At 39.8% G+C, this 21,546-nt stretch overlaps 1 protein-coding gene across 12 annotated transcripts in view; it reads right to left on the bottom strand.

Annotated features, from left to right (window-relative positions):
- kcnma1a (potassium large conductance calcium-activated channel, subfamily M, alpha member 1a) overlaps positions 1–21,546 on the bottom strand; it is a 158,233-nt gene that overhangs the window by 105,177 nt on the left and 31,510 nt on the right. For all 12 annotated transcript variants that reach the window (XM_061745430.1, XM_061745432.1, XM_061745427.1 and 9 more), the window contains exon 2: positions 9,631–9,798. In XM_061745430.1, the coding sequence (XP_061601414.1) occupies positions 9,631–9,798 (168 nt within the window). The remainder of the gene's footprint in view (positions 1–9,630; positions 9,799–21,546) is intronic.

Genomic DNA, 21,546 nt, shown 5'->3' with positions numbered 1-21,546 from the left:
AAGGTCACTGATCTTTTAATTTTTTGATTATTTATTATTCCTGAACAATTAACTCTCTCCTCCATTGTCTCCCCCAAACATGCAGCATACTTTCTATCCTCACTACTAGTATAATCACCACAACTGTGGCTCACACACCATCCAGCTTCGTCATGCACCAAGAGTAGCCAGAACTGGGAGCTCAAGAACGGATGATTGTTGGGGCTGAGGAGGTTGTCTAAGATGCTAAATAAGAGGGTCCCCTACTCTGGAAGTGTGCACCACAGCTGCAACCAGCAAGTCCACCTCCAAGTTAGATGACCCAAGTATAGACAGAGCTGACGCATGCAGATTTTACCCTGGAATACTATTTCCATTACCAAGATCAAATCACCAACGCACACTATTCCAATCTTAGGAATTATTCCAGAGCCCAATACTGGTAGAGAACAGTCAAGCCCCTAAAATCAGCAAGATAGCGGTGGACCGACACCCTCAGCTTGTCAGTGTTGGTGAAAAGCAATCTGCTCTTGCACACAAGCAGTATTGAAATGTCTTCAGGGACTGAGAAAAACACATGAATTTAATGGCCAGTTTCCCCCCCAAAAAACATCATGTTTTAGAAGCAATTTTTAAACCATCTCAAGGTCTGAATGGGTTAAGAAATATGTTTGGCAAACTCCACCGTGCAGATGTAGTTGGATCGATACAATGCTGCAGGAGGTGATCTATTTGGTATGTGTCATTCTGAACTACGACCAAAACCACAACGGACAACCATGACACCGATGAGACAGGGAGACCTGAGACTTCTCAGAGGTGAGAGGGAGCTCCAAATGAAAATTCAGGGATGTCGGCATGATCTCTGCATGTAATATTTTTCCTGCACTTTTGATTGCTTGCTGCGTGACAGCGAGCCCCATGTCTTTCTGTCCATCTGTCCATAGCCTGCAGTGTAGCACGTTTGTGACCATAATTGTCATCTAATTTCTCTCTAACATGCAACGCATCATTCTAAGATTTCAGCACAGCATAAATTATCACCACATGTAAACAGAATAATATTACAGCAGTCAGTTGGCAAAATTTCAGGTTTCTAACAGTACAGGCTGCTTGTTTAGAAGCTGGGGTGGGCTCATATTATAATTAGCTAAGTGATGTTGGACTCATTTCAAGGGAAATGACAGACATTTTTCTCAAATAAAAAAAATGTATGAAATAAATGGCAGTGGTTTACCTTTTATTTTAATATTCAGTTAAGATGGCGCGATTCATTTTCTGTAGAAACAATGTGCCAAGTCCCTGCCCAGACTAAACGAAACAAATGAATGCAGATTGCTGCCGCAGTGTCAGGCACCCTGCTTTGCAAGTCACAGGCCACTTTGATCTAATAAAGTAAAGGCAGGCCAGATAAGTGAAACATCACTTTTCTGTCTGCTCTCCTGACCTTTTCCTCCACAAAACAGTTTGAGGGAGGGTGGGACAGACAAAGGGGTATGGGGGCTGCAGCTAGATAAGACAGCTATAGGTCACTGGCTCTTCAGCAGTCGAGGTACAGGTGGTAAATGGGTGGGTTAATAGATGGGGGAAAAGGAAAAAAAAGGCAATGATGAGTCATCTTCAAGAGCGCCTCTGAGTTATGACAGGCCTGAAGAAGGACTGCAAGGAAAATCATTCATGACCACAAATTGTGACCAACCATTTCAGAGATGTAAAACTGTCCCCAGAGTTCTGAAAATGTAATAGCAATGCAAAGCCGATAGATAAAATGTAACAGAGGAAGTACCGAATGTGTCTTCTGTGATTTATCTTACGGTTAAGAAATCCAAGCTTGATAGATTGCTTTCTGGTAATGAGGTGAGCAGCACCTGCACCCTGCAGATGCCTGCTTACATGTGCAGCACTATGTGTGCTTTAGGTGAGAAAGCAGCGTGTGAATTTCCAGCAGCTGAAACTATACAACGCGATACCAGGGTTCCCTGTTGGGTCTCCGGTCACACCTCGCTTCTCGTCTCCTCACCCCGTCCAACTCCTTCTGCAATCTTCCACCTCTCAGTGCACGTCTTATGTTTCCTATGTGGCGGCAGTCCAGAAGAAACAAGCCATCGGGGCTGTACTTACACGGTGGACAGGGGATGAGAATCTGAATCACAACTAAATCCCAGTGAAGCGTTAATCAAACACTGCCTCAAAAACAAGTCTCCATAAGAATAACACTATAACTTTGCACATGTTGACACAAAACTGTCCCTGCTGCTTTGGACACTGACCTGATTAGAAGTGTTTCTGCTAATGGGTTTTTTCTCTTGAGGAATAATTTTTACAAATAAAATCTAAACCTATGACAAACTAAAAGAAAAATTAAAATATTGGAGATTTTAAAATAGTGTGCATACACCCGACTGAGCAGAAAGTTAAAGCCATAACATGTTTACACTGACAATACTATATTGTTAAGCAGATCGTAAGTAGCTTTTAAGACCTGCAATCAACCTGTTACTTTATACATTTGGTGATTGCAAAAACCACATAAGGTGCAAGGTGGTGATGTTGTCATTTTTCTTGAGTTACAGAATATGGTAAAGTATTCTCTTGTAGAAATTAAAATACGGAGACAGGAATAGGATATAAAGACATTTTGGGGAATAAACACAGTAATTTTACTTGAACACTTTAGGAATCTTGAATGCTTCTTTATAGTCCATCTAATATTTTCCAGAATGTTTCATTAATAAATGCTGGAATAGAAGAAAAGCCAACAAATAGCAGGGATCAATAGGATTCAACCTCCTGGGGGACCGTAAGATGTAAATACAAAGTATTCTAGCAAATTAACCCAGAAATAGTTGCATTACTTAATTGTGGCAGCTGACCAATAAAAACAACACTTCCACTGTCATGTACAATTTAGTTTCATATTTTCCAAGGAAAACAAAACGAATTGCTTGAACAACACATGTTTTGTTACAGTTCTGGGAATAGAGTTAGTTGTGGATTATTATATTTCTACTACACATACTATACTTAGTCCCTGGTGGAGGGTTTGCCAGACTGGCACCGCAGCCACATCTCTCCTTCTCATTCCCACTGCTGCAGTGTGGGCCCCCTGAGGTCTCTTCAGCATAAACAGCTAGTCATCAGCATTCAGATCATTCAAGTCACTACGAATTGGGTATTCCATCTAACTAAAGTGGAACATTTTGGAAAACGACGAATGAATGCGCTCTGGAGCTGAAGCCCAGCAACAGAGAGAAATGGGAAGCAGGGGAGAAGGGAAACAGATAGAAGAGGAGAAGGAACCGGGTGTCATTATGGAGTCAGAGGAGAAAATTGTTACGTCTCCAAATACAGACATGAGATGTGATCGTTTTGTCCTCTGTTATGTATTTACAGACAAATTTGTTTTCAAAACGCTTGTGATGATTCCTGGAGAGATGTTTTCTGTGCCTATTAATGCTTTGTTTCTTTTTATATCTCACATCTTTCAGACAGATTAGATTATTTTCATCATTGATTGAAAGTGCAAGATCAATATTTTCTCTCATTTGCTAAATGTTGGTGTCTTCATGCTTGTGTGAAAAGTGAGTGATGTTTAAGGTCAATTTTTTGGAGCAATATAAAGAATTCTGGGGCTTTCCTTAGTTTTGTGTTTGGTTTTGTGCAAACTGTTGCCGCTATTGACACAGAGAAGAACGATGCACGGTGCTGCGTTAACAGCTTTATCCTTGCTGAGGAGTCTTACTGATTGCAATAATTTAGGCACACACACTCAACAGGAAACGGTAATTACCTAGTCCAATTAAACAGTTCAGCATGCACACAAGAAACTGCAGTCACACACACATAACATGCAATCATAATCTCCTAGATCAGATGCTCGCACAAACATTCAAGGATAAATTTGCAGATGCAAACAAACTCGGGCATCCCCAAAGACTGCTGTAAAGAGAAAAATGCTCTGACATGCTGATTTTTCTTTTATTTAAAAAGGTAAACAAATGCACACACGGCATTAACATAAACAAAAAAAACCACCCCAGCCTGAAAAGTAGAACACCGTAACTGACAGCTGTTCTCTGTGCGGGAAGGAAGGCAGTCATGGGGAGTGTGAAAGAACACTTATTTTCACCACAACAGGATGTTTCAGGACACAGAAACACATTATAATAAAACACATTGCACTTCTTATATTCCTGCCAATACACACATACACACACTCACACAAACACAAATACTCCCAAACAAGCAACTTTTAACACATAAGCAGGTAGCAGGGGGGGTGATCTCTAGCAAAGCTGCAGAGAGGGAGAAAATGTGACAATGGTTCGTCCTGTCAGGGACTCCACTGCGTTTCTCCAACAATTGTGCAGGATTTGGTCAAACAGAAGTTAGAGTTGTGCTGTCACTTCCTTCTGGAATGAGGGACAGATGTGTTGTATTTTCAGGTGATAGGGGTCGATATCCAGAGGGCTGTACAGTGAAAGGGTGGATGGGTACAGGCAGAGGGATGACCTTAGGGTTTAGAGAGCAGACTATGTGAACAGATGGTCTCTGGTTGCCACCCAAGATCCCATTAAGAAAGATGGCAGAACTGACCTATTTCTGGAACCACCACGTCATGCAAATCCACTGCACACAGAGATAGGGAGAATATCTACATTCAGGGGGTTCTAATCCTTGCCATTTTTCTTGGACAGTGAAGGATTCCACACGTCGTGACTATAGCATTAATGCATTAATCAGTTAGTTGAGATCCTGTGATAATCCGGCGCGAGAATTCAGCAAACTCAAATTTCCAACTCTCAGAGTAGTCACCTCCTTCCTCAGATGCTGTGCCCTTGAGTGCTTAATGAGGTCTTTCAACAAAGACCAAGGCGTGATACAGTTGTCAAGAAACCGATGAGCTACCCGCCACCAGATGAGCTCTCCTTTTCACCCCTCTTCCAAAAGCGATGCCCTTGTGCGGACAGCTGTATCAAAACACTCAAGGAGACACTTTAAAGTAATTTCATGGCTTGCTGGTTTGCATGAACTTAACCTAACTTGACTCAGCTCTTTGACCAATCATGTTAATTTAATACCATTTTAATGTTATTAGTAACTGGAGACAGTTCGTGTGCGAATGGTACTGTTAATATTTGATACGGTGATATTGTGAAGGTGACTGAAACATAAAACTAAAGACCTCCACAGGAGAGCAACACTGGCTCCCACCGACAGCAGTAATTCCCTCAATTATTTTATAAGACATAAGGTGTCACAAAGGTCACTCAAAGACTGAGAGCGTCTGAGGCGTCTAAAAACAGATCATTTACTAGCATATGCATATGAATACATTCTCCAGGATTTATATCAATTATCTTTGAACATAGTTCAACATTCTTCTATAAGCATGAAATCAGAACATCTACATACAATTATTTCCTTAAACATAACCACTTCATAAATCTTATGATTTATGTATGCAAAGATGTTTTTCCAAGGAGGACAACACACCCTCATAAAGTGAGCACATTAGGGGCTCCCATGACATCACTCACTCACACTAACTAAACTGCCTCTGTGCTCTTAGTTTTGAGCCGTATATTGTCTGCAGGGTCTGTGCCAAGAGCGAAAAATAAAAAAGGGCTCCAGTTCTCACAATTTTCAATGTGATATTTCTTGTAAACATGGTAACTAATCACTAGAAAGATCTTCTCACGCAGCACGACTGATCCTGATGGTTATACCATGTGGGTGGATGAGAGTGGGTGGATGAAATTTATGTTTTCAGTACATTCCTCCCTGATCAGGGCAAAGTATTTTAACAAAGTCATTGGGCACCAGTAACAAAAGATACCTTGCATTTTGTGTGCCAACAATCTAGCTCAGCAAGGCCCAATCCTGTCTAAGAAATGTATTTTTTGCTATTGTAGACTGCCTTCCTAATATAATTAGTTTGCGCCTGCAGCTTAATCCCTGACTGGATTATGCTCAAGGACAACTTTGTTTTGCTTTGTTTCCTCTCTTTTTCTTATGAAAGTATGGCCACCCATGAAACACTAGAGTTGGCAGGAGTCAGTTACCATGGACAGCAAGCACACAAAGATTTTACTTCAGAAGGCTGGAATTTAAACCTATACTATCTTCTGCTCCTATGGGTAGGAAACGCTTGTGAGATTTATTAAACATTAGTACAAATGTTGCAAGCCATCAAGGACTCATTTTCCCCGAATAAGCTTTTTTTTCAAAGTTCTTTAAAGTGTCTGCGTATCAACACATAACCCACATAATATTGTCACTGAATATATTGAGTAATTTTCACTCTTTACATTTTTTTAAAGTCATGTGACAGAAGTTTAATATAAAGCCAAGATGATTGAATTTGTCAGAGCAGAGATTAAAAGTGTACTTTGATTATAAATACCTTCTCAAAGTGGGGTAGCATGAAGTACTTATGAGTATTTAGTATCTTACCTGCAGTAGACACCAGTCACAGTCTTCTCAGTTGAGAGAATGAGAGAGAAGGTGTGACGATGAGCTAGGCTGACAGCTACTCACAATACGGGCCAGAGAGGGACACATTTCCACCATCTAAAACAACTCAAACCTCATAAATGTCATAGCGGTTCAATCAACTTCTCTATCGTGGACTTTTACATCGGACAATAACACGCATTATCATCTAGTAACACAGTCCATTTTTAAGACACAAATATGTGTGCATATATGGAGTAAATCTTATTTTTACTTTAATTTCGCCATGTTGGAATTGATTACGTCTATTTGTACATATGTGACAATAACAAGTCATAATGCGCTGAAGTTTTATGAGCCACAATATTCACTTCCAGATGTATGTTGATAATAATCCTGTCATGTATGTGACTGGCTCGCAGGAAGAGTGGACGGATCTGAGGACAAAGAACACCAATATCGACAGTGAAATTCATCCAGTATCAAATTATGAGCTGCCCATGTAGCCACCGGGGTCAGGGTGACATTTCTAGTATTCATAAACTGTGTGATGGATAATCTTCTCCATAAATAATGAATTTATAAAATGAGTAGATTTTCTTTTTTCAATATTCCTTGTTATGTTGATGGTAAATAAAATCTAGTTTCCTTCAAGTTGTTTTTATTCTTTCAAATTAACTCTAGGAGACGTTTTGCCTGGGAAAACACACTGAGGAGTCTACGTTGCTGGGCCATTGGTGGCTTGTCGGGTAATTCAATAAGCCTGAAGGTACACTTGATCTTTTACTAACAGTAAAGTCATCAAGGAAAACAAATTGATGGGGATGGAGGTCTCTACCTACCGGAAAGTATCCATCTCAGTCTGCTTTTTTTGCCTCTTTTCCAGTTGAATAGAACGCAGCCTGCACCAAGATATGATCCTATCTGTGTGTTTATTTATGTATGAGGGGACACAAGTGTTTGCATCTTAGTGGGAGAGAAACTGTGTTTCTGCATGTTATTTCTGCTCTGCTCTGCCCGGGCAGACTGCCCCCCTAATGTCAGATGACTGAGCGCCACTACACAGCAGTTGCTATGGTTACCAGCCAGGTTCTGTGTACGCAGATACTCATCGCAATTTTGATCTGCAGTGAAGCACCGTTGGAGGAGCAAAAGCCCCAGAAAGTCACCTTCTCACCCACCCACACGTGCGTACACACACACACACACAGGCGCACTTAGCCACACAAGCCATCGTGTTTGCACCGTACAACGGGAAAGGCTTGCGTGCATAAACCCACAGATGTACATATTCCACCTACATGATGAGCAACTCTCTCACCTTCACGGAGCTCTCCCTGCTTGCAGCATTCCGCTGCATATCATTAAAAGGAGCGATAAGTAAACACAGCCTGCTGGGTGGAATTATCAACCCCGTCAGAAGTAGCACAGATCATAGTAGGTGATATACTGGGATACCTCTGGCTTAAGCCCCCTTTAATGCATCACATTTCTCTGCGACTTTCACAAACACACACTTTTGCTTTCCACCTGCCCATCTGCTTCTGCTGGCATGTCTCTTTCCCCGTCTTTCTATTCTCGCCTTTCTCTCTTTCACACACACTTGCAAATGCCCAGAAATATACATGCAGAGTACTCAGTCAGAATCGCAGATGAAAGGGAAAGTGAGCTGCGTCCATGCCAGCAGAGCTGCGTGAGTGTGGAAGTGATGAAAAAGAAGCTCCTCTTTTGAATTGACAGCTCCCTTCAGGATTCTTCATCTACTTCACCATTAAAGGCCTGGATCTTTGTCAACTCTAACTATTGTGGATAAAAAAGATTAAAAAAACTGTCACGTTTCAACAAACATTAACAATGACAGCTTTAGTATTTTACTTGGATGCATATCTCTCTTTACTCCCACGGTTTCTTCAATCAGATGCACAGTGAATGGTTGCAAAAAAACCACCAACTGTGAGTCCAGATCAGATAAAGAAAAGGCAAGCTTAAATACTATCGACACTACAACTGCATAAACTAAATTTTTCTATGGTTGAAACTTTGATCTATATATTTCACTGTGTAAGTGGACACTGAACTATTCCCATAATTCAGGTATCAAACAGAATGAGTCAGGCTGTAACAGACATCATGCTGCTCTAACTCACAGTTGGGTGCTAAGCCGTGCTATAAGTGGCATACATCTACTAAAAATGATACAGAAAAAGGTGTTCCTTTCAATAATGCATTTGTCTAACACTAAATAGCTTCACAAAGCAGCACAAGTTAAAGTTGAGCAGATTAATCGCACTTTTACAATTTTACAGATACAATACACAGCAGCAAAATACAGTATACAACTACTTTCCCTCTGCCACTATCAGAAAGCATAATTTACAGGTAAATTGGACATAAAAGCTCGGTGGGGTCTGGGATAGTTCAGTTGGTTGAGCGGCTGCACCATATACAGAAACTATAGCCCTCATGCAGGCAGCAAAGGCTTGAATAGTAGCCTGTTGCTCTTTACTGCCCCCCCTCTCTCTACCGAAGTTTCCTGTCCAACCACTTTTCAGAATAAAGGCCACTGAAGCCACAAACAAAAAATAAATCAATAAAAGTTTTGTGAGAAAAGAATTGAACATCAATACAGCAATCAGACATTTGATGACACAATCAGGCTTTGGCAAACACAACAGGGTGAAGGGGGACTTCTCGAGAGGAAACGCGTGACGAAGCAGAGAAAGGGAACACCGACACCCTCAAACACCACATATGTTACTGTACTTGACGAACAAACACCCCTTAGATACACACAAACACCAACATGCAGACCCACACACATGAATGAAAGCACACTCATAAGTTGAGCTGGCAGAGAGAGAGCTGAGGGAAGCTAAAGCATGCTGTTCAGAGGCCACCACGGCGCAGAGAAGGTTGCACACTGCCAGCAAAATAGCTAACTGAAATTCAGCAAGGACTGAGCATGGCTTAGCCTTTATGGGGATCAACATAACAGCTCTACAGTAAAGTCTGACTCATGTGGGACCTGTATAACACAGCAAATGCACACATGGCGGTGGATTACGCAGTGGATTAATTTGGAAGGTATGTTGGGGGTGAACACCACATAATGTATCTAACCATCGTCCATAATTAGATTTAAAATTTTGGGTTTGATTAATTCATATCGACAACATAAAAAGAGGAAATGCTTACCAGAACTCTTCCCGTGAGCGTCTGAGCGGAGATCATGACACCGGCCCAATCTTTGACTGAAGTCATCCATCCCACCTCACTGGCTGGAACTTCTTCCTTCTCATCAGCTCCCTTTGGTGGCCTGTCTGCTGCCTGATTGTTGGCCGGATTGTTCACCTTCTGAGCTTCCTACAACAAATAATAATAGTAATAATGCATTAGTTATGTCCCTTCAGACTCTTTAGTTTGTCAAAGGTCATTAAACAAACTACATATCAGTTCCTACTACAACACAGTAACGTAATTAGTGCAAGTAGGCTTATGTATGTCCATTTTCATGCCTCAAACATGTAGGGGGGTGGGTGAAAAAGGACTGCCCTTGAAGCCATCACGCCATGTTGGCATCCATCTGCTACATACATTCAAATGTATGTACAATTTAGATAACGACAGAATGTAAATGTAGTCGCTCTAGTTCATGTGCACACACTGCTCTCTGAGTTAATTGCTCCTTGGGGCAAAGAGCATCAGACTGTTGTTCTCATGCAGGGCTTTTAATGTTCCTTCTTGTGTCCAAGTGAGGGAGCAGAGTTGGGTGGCACTCCACCGACATGCTTTGCTTGGCACGGTCACTGCATGCAGCTGTTCGCTCCTGAATTGACACAAGCATGCACTCAGCTTCCCCGTCGATGTAGCAGAAAGAGGAAACAAGTGCAGTACCTTGTGTTTCTAACACTTTTGGAGCAACAACATCTTGTCATTAGATACATTACAGACATAAACATGAAAGACTACAAAAAAAGGTTTGTATGTATGGCTACAGTACGGCACCTTCAAATTCATAAAATACCGTGGCCAGATCTTTGCCAACTGCATCCATAGATAATCCTGGCAGCTGCAATAACTTTCGAATGCCTTGCTGGGCCCTTCTAAAGAAAAAGGTTTATATTCCCTGAGGGAACATTTTTTATCGCGTTCCTCAACACAGTGACCTCCAACAAGTAGCCATCATAGCGGATTATGTGTTCTGTCAACAAATTGAAATCTGTTTACCAGCGCTCTATGTCAAATGGCTACAGTTTATTAGTGTGACCCTGTGACACCGAACAGTAGTAAAGCAATTATTTATGCTTACAGTGATTTTTTTTCTTCTTTTGTTTGTGTATAAGCCGGTTTTTCAACCAAGCACATTTGCAGTCCAGGAGCTGCACATAGAAATAATATATGTTATATAATATATGTATGTATATATATACACATATACACACACACACATATATATGTATATATATATATATATATATATATATATATATATATATATATATATATATATATATATATATATATATATATATATATATATATATATATATTAGTGCTGTTAAGAGATTACAAAACTTAAGAGACTAATTAATTAAGATCTGTAATTAATCTAATTAATCTCTTTTTCAATCTCAGAGCTCCACTCTTTAGTAGGGATTTCATATATGTATATATATATATATATATATATATATATATATATATATATATATATATATTTATAAACACCAGGGTTAAAGAACAGTCCTATAACAAAGGATCCCTAGAGAAGAGGATTGTCTGATCAAATTGGATTACATTTAATAATGATATGACATGGACACAGCTGCCATTTTCCTAATTTCATTCCTACCCCCTAACAATGCCAATAAACTAGACCTAAAAAAGCCCGACTTAGTCATCGAACTTTATCTGCTGCTGCCGTTGGGCCTCTCCATACTCCAGTGGATAATTCAGTTACTTATGCTTTATGTACTCATCAAATAACTTGATGTTGGGAGACTCAGAGAGCTTTAAGGTTCCTATCAGGGGTGAGATCTTCGGCCTTCACTTTTGCCTTTGAAGATCACATGAAATCGATGCCTAATTTATCACAAAAGAAATTACTGGAAGCCGACTGGGAAGGGTGGACCAAATCAATTTAACAAAATAGCAGACATAGTCTGCTAAATCCTGCAATGTTTGCTCTGATGCATGTTAGCTTTAAGATTAAATGATAACAGCTTTGTCTGCTTTCATTCTCAAAATATGCTTTCTCTCTTCAAGGGATTGGCAGTATTGAAGTACCATCTATAGCCTCGGTACGGCACCGAATGCAACAGGTCCAGTTTGCCAAGGTTATACAGCTGATTGGTCAAAAGTGGCAGAGTTTAAGACAACTGCTGTGCTGTGGGTTTTATGCAAATGTGTTACATTATGATGCAAACAAGTAAGTTCAAAAACAGACAACAAAATTAGTGTTCACAAGTTTCAGGTATGAAGAACAACGTCTTTTGTTGAGGACTTTGAAAGCCTTTTACATGCACCACAATACACAATACAGTAAACCTAACACATACTAAGCAAGGTAAAATTCTGAAACTCTTTATATATGCATCTGACTGACTATGCAAGCATTATGACAGATTCTGTTCAATCTTGAACCCTGACCCACCCACTCTGTGGTCCGTCATGTTTTAGAGCTCTTGTGAGTGCCTGCATGTGTCTCCTCTGTCACATGTTGCATACGCTCAGCACAGTATGTACGTATGCAGATCATTGTGTTTCACTCTGACTGGGTCGTGTGCGACTGTCAAAGCCCATTATTGCTTCTTATCAAAAACACACCACCAACCTCATGTTCCTCACAAGTACCACGGTAGAAACAAGTAACACTGAACTGAACCTACAGCCTATCACACAAACCCTCACATAAGATCAGGCTGAGATTCAACCTTTTCCTGCTGATGTTCCTTCAGGATTTCTTTTTAAGGCATAAATGTTGGTAGACATCTTAATTTGTGACATGAATAACATGTTTAAATATACAAACAACACATTAGCTTGAGGTCGATTTTAAAAGGAGTTTTATCATAAATAAAGATTGCAAGAGAGGTTTGTATTTTTTCCCCTTAGATCAATAGTTTGTCTGAAGCTGCCCAAAGAGTGCGAATTTAATCTGTGAATACCATTTCTCACTTGCGCACACCTGAACAGAAAGATTTAATAAGCACATCCAGCAGAACTGAAACTTTGTTGCATGTTGCAAGGGAGCATGTGAATAATGGATTAAATCACAAACTGGCTTTGCATATCAGACGAGATAATGTAAACAAAGTATTTTTCCACCTAATTCGTTTGAGTGGGCTGAGCTGAGATGCTAAACTAGGGCGGGGGGCGCTGAAGCAGTCTGTTTTGGGAGAATCCATCTGCTTGTTATGTATATTCACCTGTGATGTCACATTAAGAGGGAGATGGGGGAAAAGAGAGCAGCAGGAGTCTGCAAAGTTGTTTACGGAGAATTACTAAATACTCTTCAAACACGATGTCATGCGAAAGAAACAGATTGCTCTGAAAACTTGTCATTATTGATAAAGGCATCGAAAAGTGTTCAGAAATTAAATTGTAGAACCATTATAATATGGCATTAATGAGCTGGGTTTAATGTTGTTGAACATTACCATAAGAAAACAAAACATATCGTCAAAGTTACACTTTTTAATGTATCCTCCATAGCAGCAACATTTCTGCTGCTCACACTGAAACAGCAATACCAGAAATATATCATTCAAAGATTGAAAACATATGAAATGTTCAAATTCAGAAAATGTAACATATTAAAAATAATGAACTTGTTTTGAATTGATGGGAGGAACATGTCTGAGAAAGCTGGTAGAGGGTGATATCTACACCAGTATCGGATCCCCTCTTCTTTTCACACATCCTACTGTAGCTCCATCCTGCTGACAAATGCAAAGCCTTCCCTGGAAAAGACTCTGTGACACTTAAAATCCGAGCAGAACTTTCGCAATTGATGCTTATTTTCTAGATGTGGAAGCTGTCCACTCCATGGAAACTAATGCACCTCCATCAAAGATGCCATCCTCTGGAATAGAGCGCTGGTAAGAAGCTGGATGGTCCCTCTCATCTTCACTGTGGGTGAGGGATGATGTGTCAACGGTGTCTACAGAATGACCAGAGGACAGTTCTTCGTCTAGCCTGAGTCCGTTTTAAATAAGCGTTGGCCGACAGAAGACACCGGCATTTCTGGATCATGTTCACATTTGGCTTCTCCTTGTGTGCTAGAGCTTTAACCTACATCAGGCAAACTGTGTTGTTAAAAAGGAAGGGTTCCTGAACTCATGCAGGGATTTTCATCACTGCATCATGCCTTTTTGGGTCATTGAGTGTTGATTTTCAGCACTGTCCCTTGAACACAGATATTCTACAAATTCTTGAAAGAAATTTGATGATATTAAGTACTTTAGATGCTGGCATATTGAAAGTCTTCACAATGTTCTACTGAGGATCATTATTTTGAGATTCTTACACAATTTGAAAAGGCAGGTTTTCGCAAATCTATCTCTCTGCAAATCACTGAATTCACATTTTACACAGCATCCCCAATGCTAAATAACTCTAAATGCAAAGAAAACATGAAATGCTAATGTGAGATGAACAGGGAAAACATAGGTTAGTGAAGCAGTAAAAGGAAACGCTATGAATATGAATGAAGACTCATTTGTTTTATTTGCTCAGCGTGTAACAGAAGAAGGACCTGCAGGCTAAGCGAGCTGTGACATGAGCAGCAGGCAACAAACTGCGAACCTCTAACTTTTCTGAAAAAGGAACAACTTCTCTGTGCCCTGCTGTTCTTTTAAACACATGGGTGGAATAAAATCAGCTGGCTGAGCTCGTTAGCGACAGACTTATTTCTTTTAAAGAGCGGCTGTAACAGGGTTTACAGTGGCATACACCCACCACTGTTTTATCCAAAACGATCTGCACCAAAATGTCAAGAGTCAGAAGCGAATTTAAGCTCCAGTTAGTGATTGTTGTTCAGTCTACTTGAGTAACTTTTTTAAATTTCCTGTTCTTATTTGCGTTTTTCATTACATAACGCAAATCTCCATATATTTTCTCTACACATCTCATGTGTCATTATGTCATGAGTTATGAACTGTTTTAACTGTATCAGCACACCATCCAGGAACTTCAATTCACTTATATATCGATTGTGATTAAGGATTCCCAACACAATCTAGATTGTATCAGTAGGAAATCTAACCCGTGAGTCATTACCAAGAAACAGACCAATAACTTTTGGAATTGAAATTGAAATTGTACCTTATGTAGTTCATCTGCCTACTTCAACTTGTCTTTTTATAACAAAACAGATGAGCATTGCTAATATTAGGATTGCACCAATTAACAGAGTACACAGGGGAGGCCTGGTAATAATGAGAATGAGAGAGGGATGGATAAAACGTGACAACGGAAAGGAGACGACAAGACGAGGACAAAGAGATAAGGGGAAGACACGAAGACACAAACGAAGCATAAGACGGAATACAGAACACAGAAAAAAGCAATGAAGCCAAGGGCTGACATTTAAAGATGGAAAAAATAACATTAACACATACAGAAACCAGGTAAACAGAAAAAAAGATGGGAAAAGTTGCATTGAGACAAAGACTTCCCCCCTTCAAACTAAAAGCAAGACATTGGGAAAAATTAGGAGCAGGAGAAATGGGAGGTAAGAGTTGGAGAGAGTTGGAGGGCCCACGGATGGTCCAACAGAGAGAAAAAACCAGAGCGACACAGTCAGGGACATGCCCATCTTACTCCGCTGATCTAACGGGACTTGGCTGTATCGCAGCTGTTCCTCTGGCTTTCGCTGGGGAAAACTCTATTCCGGTGTGAGAGGTTATTTATAGGCTCACCCTAGGAGATGTGAAAGTAGTGAATCTCATAACGTGCTTCGTTCCCTCCGTTTGCTATTTTAATGCCAGTACAGTTACCCAGTGTCCCCGGGTTACAGCCTTTCACTGGGTCAGAGCAAACCCAGAAGACAGAGATAATGCAGCCGTTTCACAGACCAACTCCGTGTTATATAAAGAGATGCACAGCTGAATCCAACAACAGCATGAGGGGAAAAGATGATTTTTCTCAAAGGTAGTGACTACTGAACCAAATGAAGTGAGGCTATTTATAACCTGTACCATTAGGGGAAGACTAATGGTACGCACCAATTACTCTTAGGTTGTAGTTAGTATGTCTGCAACACAAAGGCCAATATAGTTAAAATGGCAAATTTTACAATGATTAAATACAAATTACCTAAAGCATTTATACACAAAGGACAAAGTTCAAAACTACAGAAGACAATCCTGATCTGAGATGATGCAACTGTACGGGTTAAAGCCATATGATCCTGAAGCCAAGGGCTTACCTGGGCTTCCATGTGTCTGATTTAGGGATTACATAGGTACAGTCTGGAAATGTAATCTGATCAGGATCACATCCATGCAAATCTCCAACCAACAAACAAATGTCATTCAGAAAAGCTGACCAGCAGCCCCCTAACCCTCCATATTTAATATAAATACTGCAAACACAACAACAACTTGGTCAAATGTAGGACTTTCACACAATAAAAGCTCAAAATATGTATTTCTGCGCTCTGAAACTGTTGCATGCCTACATCTTCTTTTTAAAATATCAACAAATTAACATTCTGTGATATGTAAAGCTGTCCTCCAGACTCAAAATGATACAACTGCTGCATTTTTAAGGCTCCAAATATGAAGATGTAATTCCATATTTGTCTGTTATTTGATTGATTTTCTTTCTTTCTAAATGCATGTTCAGCATTAAATATTAATAAATACATTATTATTACATTTTGCAAACCATTACCATCTCACCATTTCTATATATTTATTGTAACACACATGCGTTTTGCCTGCTGCTTTCGTGGGACGTAGAGATGCAACAAAACAAAAACAAAAAATAAACGTGTAGATGAAGAAAATTAAAACCACAGCATGTTTTTTTGTTTTTGTGTTTAGTCTGAAATGATGTTGTGCTTTCTAGAGTGCATTGAATGTGTTAGCTTAAATTCTGCATTTCCTGAATTAATGCAAATATTTAATGCATTTACAATGATTTAAGACCACTGTTGCTTGGCATCTAAAAAACTCTGCTGTGTTTTTTTTGCTTTTACATCCCTCTGTCTGAACATGGTGTGGAGTGTGTGCCTACGGAGTGTCGGCATAGAAACAGTAATGGTGCAGACCCTTTGAGAAGTGAAAGGTTTATGTTTGCTTCCTGAGATTCTCTTATTGCATAATTTCATTTCAGCACTGCAGTGCCACCATACACTTGCTATAGGAGGCATGAATCCAATTTTCAGTTAGCGTGCATCAAAACAAATTCAACCTGTCCAAAGACCCTCAAATATTCTCGGTACTACCCAAGTGTACTTGGAAACACCCATCTGCATAACGGGACAAGAGCTCATTCCCCTAAATGGCTGCACTCCAAGTGTGCTCTTTGTCCTAACTCTGAAGTCTCCTTGGCTGGCAGCAAGAAACAATAAGACAGTGATACGTAAAAGCATAATGTAAGCCTGGCAGCACATGCTGTCTGAGAGCCATATTCGTTCACATCTCTCAGCTCAAACAAGAGAGAATAAAGATACATCTGCATTAGTGTCACTCCCTTAGACTGGAGGGAAAATTATAGAAATAATATCTTGAATGTACAGTCCCATTGATTCATAATGCTGTACCGGACCTCCTCCATTGATACAGCATTATACGCCTCAGTGGTCCTGGATAAAAATAGAAGACGCAGTGAATTGTGGGTGACTGAAAGGTCAGTCCATAACATCTTTGAGTTTTATAATCTTAATGTCAGCAGATAATAGATGGCCAGTGGCTTAAATGAAACCATACTAAAAATTTAGGGTAAATTGTACAGTAAGCTAAATGAAAGATTTTCAAAAGATGAAAGAGGTACTTAAAGAACAGGGGATGGAAGAAAAAAAAAAGGAAAATATTACATTAGGTTGTTTGGAAACTGGAAGCTACAGGAGCTTTGTCCGGCAGCAGAACAAAGCCAAATAACAGAACCAGCAAGTTTCAAGTAATAATAACCACATAGAGGTTTTATACCTTTGAAAAATGAAAGAAAGAAAATCAATATCATAACAGGAAAAGGCTGAAAGGCTGACACCATATTGATGAAATTTGCACCCAGTAAGTGGATTCTGGTATTTCATTGAAAAGAAGGAAAACAGCTGTCAATCAAGCTCTCAACCTCGGATGAAAAGCTTGTCGCTTCATCTGAAGATCTTTACTTCTGCAGTATGAGACAAGAAGTATAGATTGTGACCTGTGTAATTACAGGAGAAACTACAGACTGGAAAGATTTACACCATCAGACAGGCAAACCAAAGCACATTAAAGTGCAAATTTAACAAATTGCTGTACAGGGAGAGAAACAAAAACACAATTAATGTGAAATCATTACTGTAAATACCACCATTCGACCCCACACGTACACATGCAGTAGTCTGTCATTTATCTCAACCACTTTAATTCATTCTCTTTTTTTTCTTCTCCTGACCAGTTTGCAGAAGGCTTGTTACTATGGTGATACACACCGGCTCGTGTCCTTGTAAATTTTCTCTGACTGCAATATGTTTCTATTTCATAAAACTGAAAATGCATCTCTGTGTGACTGCTGACATGAGAAGAATTTTGGAACAGCCATTATCGCATCAACAAGAGAAATCAGTTTGTATATAAAGTTTAAAAAAATAGTAGTCTAGGCATTAAAGTCGTTCCTTGGTCAGACAGCGTTAGATAACTAATTATGTAGTGCTGGCGAGCAGCATCATCCAACATCTGGTCAATGTTACCTTATTATTATTAGACGTCAAGCCAACGTCAGGTTTTCAGCATAAACCCCATTTTCAAATCTACAGTATATCATCATCCAGTTATAATCAAGTCTTGGAATATAACATTGTTCCAACCTCACACTAATTTCAGGTGTCCGTCCGCTATTGCCGGCAACGATGAACCAATCAGAGAACAGGAAGCTTACCTCCGCCACTTTTTATTTGTGGATTTGTGGAAGACTAATGATTTAAAATGTGAGCGTTTTTTCTGAGTTGTTGTGAATGAGTTGAATAAACTTCGACTTACCAGACTGGTATTTTTTGCTTTATATATGTTTTATCATCCGCCTTATATACCGGTGCGCCTTATGTATGAAAATTGACCCGTTTATTTATGCTGCGCCTTATAATGCACCTTATGATCTGCAAAATACAGTAACTAATGTGTTCTTAGACAGACAGTAAAAAATTTTCTCCTGTACATATTGTTTAAGCCTATCAGAAAGTGGTACGTAAAAAATCCTGCTTGAATTACAGTGCCTTTAATCTCATTTTAGCCATGAGTGGCACCATCACCTGAGGCTGATTTCCATCATTTTGTAGTTTACTGTGTGCATGTGATAAAAGGGTTCCCAGAGGGATATCAACATGGGCTATCCTTGACAAGTGCACAAAGAAAAGGCCAAACCAAGTTATTAAGGATTTAATAAAGTACAATATTGCTCGTCATTAAATGAACTCTGAGCTCCTGAACCTGCATTATTTTGTTATTCTCCACAACTTCTATGTGAGCCCGCAACATCCTGGAGACTGACTCCATTCTCTAAGATGTTCTTTCATTCACAGCCACTGGATAGGCTTCAGTGCCCAGATATGTGTCAAGAGCAATGACTGATTTCATCAGTTTGTGTCAACATTGTTTCCCCACACTTGTAAATGGGAATAGAGCGGCTGGATGTCCAAACCAGAGCCCACTGGAAAATCTCCTCTCTTTGCTATAACAGAAGTCCCTCAGTGGCAGGACATAATCAGCTTCACACCATACTACAAGCTCAAAAGACAGGGTCCGTTGTTCCACACCCACAGGATGTTTGTTCCAATATTGGTTTTCTTTAAGGAATGCATAGCTTTTCATTTCATCAGTTTAGTCTTCAGACTTTAAATGCTTTTTTAACAATAAAACATTTGGCGTTTGGCATCTAGTTTTCAATCTAATCAATCCTCAGGTATAAAGGCACAAGTAGAGATATTGGGAGTGATGAAAATAAGTTAACCCCTAATCCTTAGAACCAGAGCCTTCTAGTGGAATCTGGGCAGTAGGTGGGATTTTGAGAGCATCTGCGAGCTTGGCATGTGAGAGACGTCAGAAAATAGACCTGAACAAGATGGAGTCAGTGGAATAAACTGTACAGACGAGTAAAAGCTCGCATAAAACACTGCTCCTGAGCTAGCTCCCAAGAGATCGCCTCATTTAGGGTAAAAAAAAAAAAAAAAACGTATATAATAATAAAATGAATTAAAACCCCAGTCATTTTCCAACAGAAAACTTCTTAGATTAATAGAGACGGTCACTGTTTGTTTCCATCTAAAAGTCCTACATGAGAGAGAATGACTGGGCTTCATTTCTTTTAAATCAAGCCTTAGTTTAAAGGGCCATTTTGGACTTGGATGTGTGTGAAAACTTTTTCTGTATGCTGTTAACAAGCTGATACCATGAACGCCACCACCCATGAGTATCTTGTTTCTTCCACAGCAGTCATTGAATTTCAAGAGTTGCAGCTTAACCAACAAAAACAGCCCCATCAAGCAGTCACCTGTCTTAACCTTGATCCCCAATTGCCCTCAGAGCACTTTAATGAGCTCTCCTCCTAAACACAGACAAACGGCTTGCCGTCTGTCAATAAGTGACTCAGCAAACAACAGACGGATGAAATTGCGCTCCCATTACCTTGCGCACACCAGGCTGTTGAGGTGTTTTCCACAGGCGGAAAACTGCAAGGATGCCCTAATTGGCTCACTGCTGTCTATCCTGCACTGATCAATGAGGGTGCTCTATAAAGAGCAACATCGAGATGTGACTCCAAGATGAATTTATTTAGCAGCCAAGTGGTATGTAGTACATTGTAATGAAGGGAAGTTTCAAATTAAACTTGAAAATCCTTCATATTACAGTTCAAACTGTTTCTAGGTCAAAAATGTAATGACTGTGATAGTTTTGATCTTACAATAATTCTTGAATGTTGAAATCCTCTAAAGAGATTAAATTGCCTATAATTTCAACCATTTTATGTCGTTTGGAAACAGCCTGCTGCTGCTTCTGTAAATGCAACCAACATCGCTGCTATTTGTCCAAACACAATTACTTATGTACATTATGCATTTCTCGAGTCATTTGTTTAGATTCAGCCAACAAGAAAACAACTCTGTTATTTAATGAATCAGTCACCCCAGAAAACGTGTAACTACAGAAGCACACGAGTGGGAGAGGTTTTATGCAGGCTTTGCATATGAATGACTAAACAGTCTTTCGGCACTCTGGCCAAGCAAACGGGCCTAGATGCAGCTGAACTTCCACTGCAAAATATTTTTCTTATGAATTATAGTCTAAAACAACTAAATTGACATTAATTATTTAAAAAAATAATGATAGAGGGGTCGCTATACATGCATGTCCAGGGTCCATTCTGATAATGAGCACCATGATACACTTCAGAGATAATCCTAAGTCTCTATCTTTTATCAGCTAAGCACTATCAGACTCCACAACCCATTTGTACACCATAAATATGACATACATGATTTTTAAAGAGTTTGTCCATTTCCTATTAACTGCTATTCTCAGTCTACTGGTCTCTTAGATACAGCCTAAATTGATTCTCATCAGTGGGCTCCAGCTCCTACTACATGCTTCTTTGAGACCTTTCAGTGTGTAACTGTTCCCATCTAAAACTCATGTCTGATCTGCACTCTGCGTTACAGCCCTGAGCACAGCAAACACTCAGCAAAAATGTGTGTGTCCATCCATGTGTCAAGTATCCGTCGCCGCTGGCCAGAGTTGGAGCTGATAAATACAAGAGGCTCTTACAGTCACTCAACCTGGAACCAGATTGTACCCTTTCCAGTGAAAATCTTTTTGTACAGGGTGAAAAGGCTTTCTACAAAACTCAAAGTTGTGACTGCACATCCCTTAATATTCCAGCTCTTCTTATTTTCTTTTCTCCCGC

This window comes from Cololabis saira, chromosome 17 (assembly GCF_033807715.1).
Source record: "Cololabis saira isolate AMF1-May2022 chromosome 17, fColSai1.1, whole genome shotgun sequence".
NCBI lineage: Eukaryota > Metazoa > Chordata > Actinopteri > Beloniformes > Belonidae > Cololabis > Cololabis saira.
This window is presented reverse-complemented; position numbering and strand designations above follow the sequence as displayed.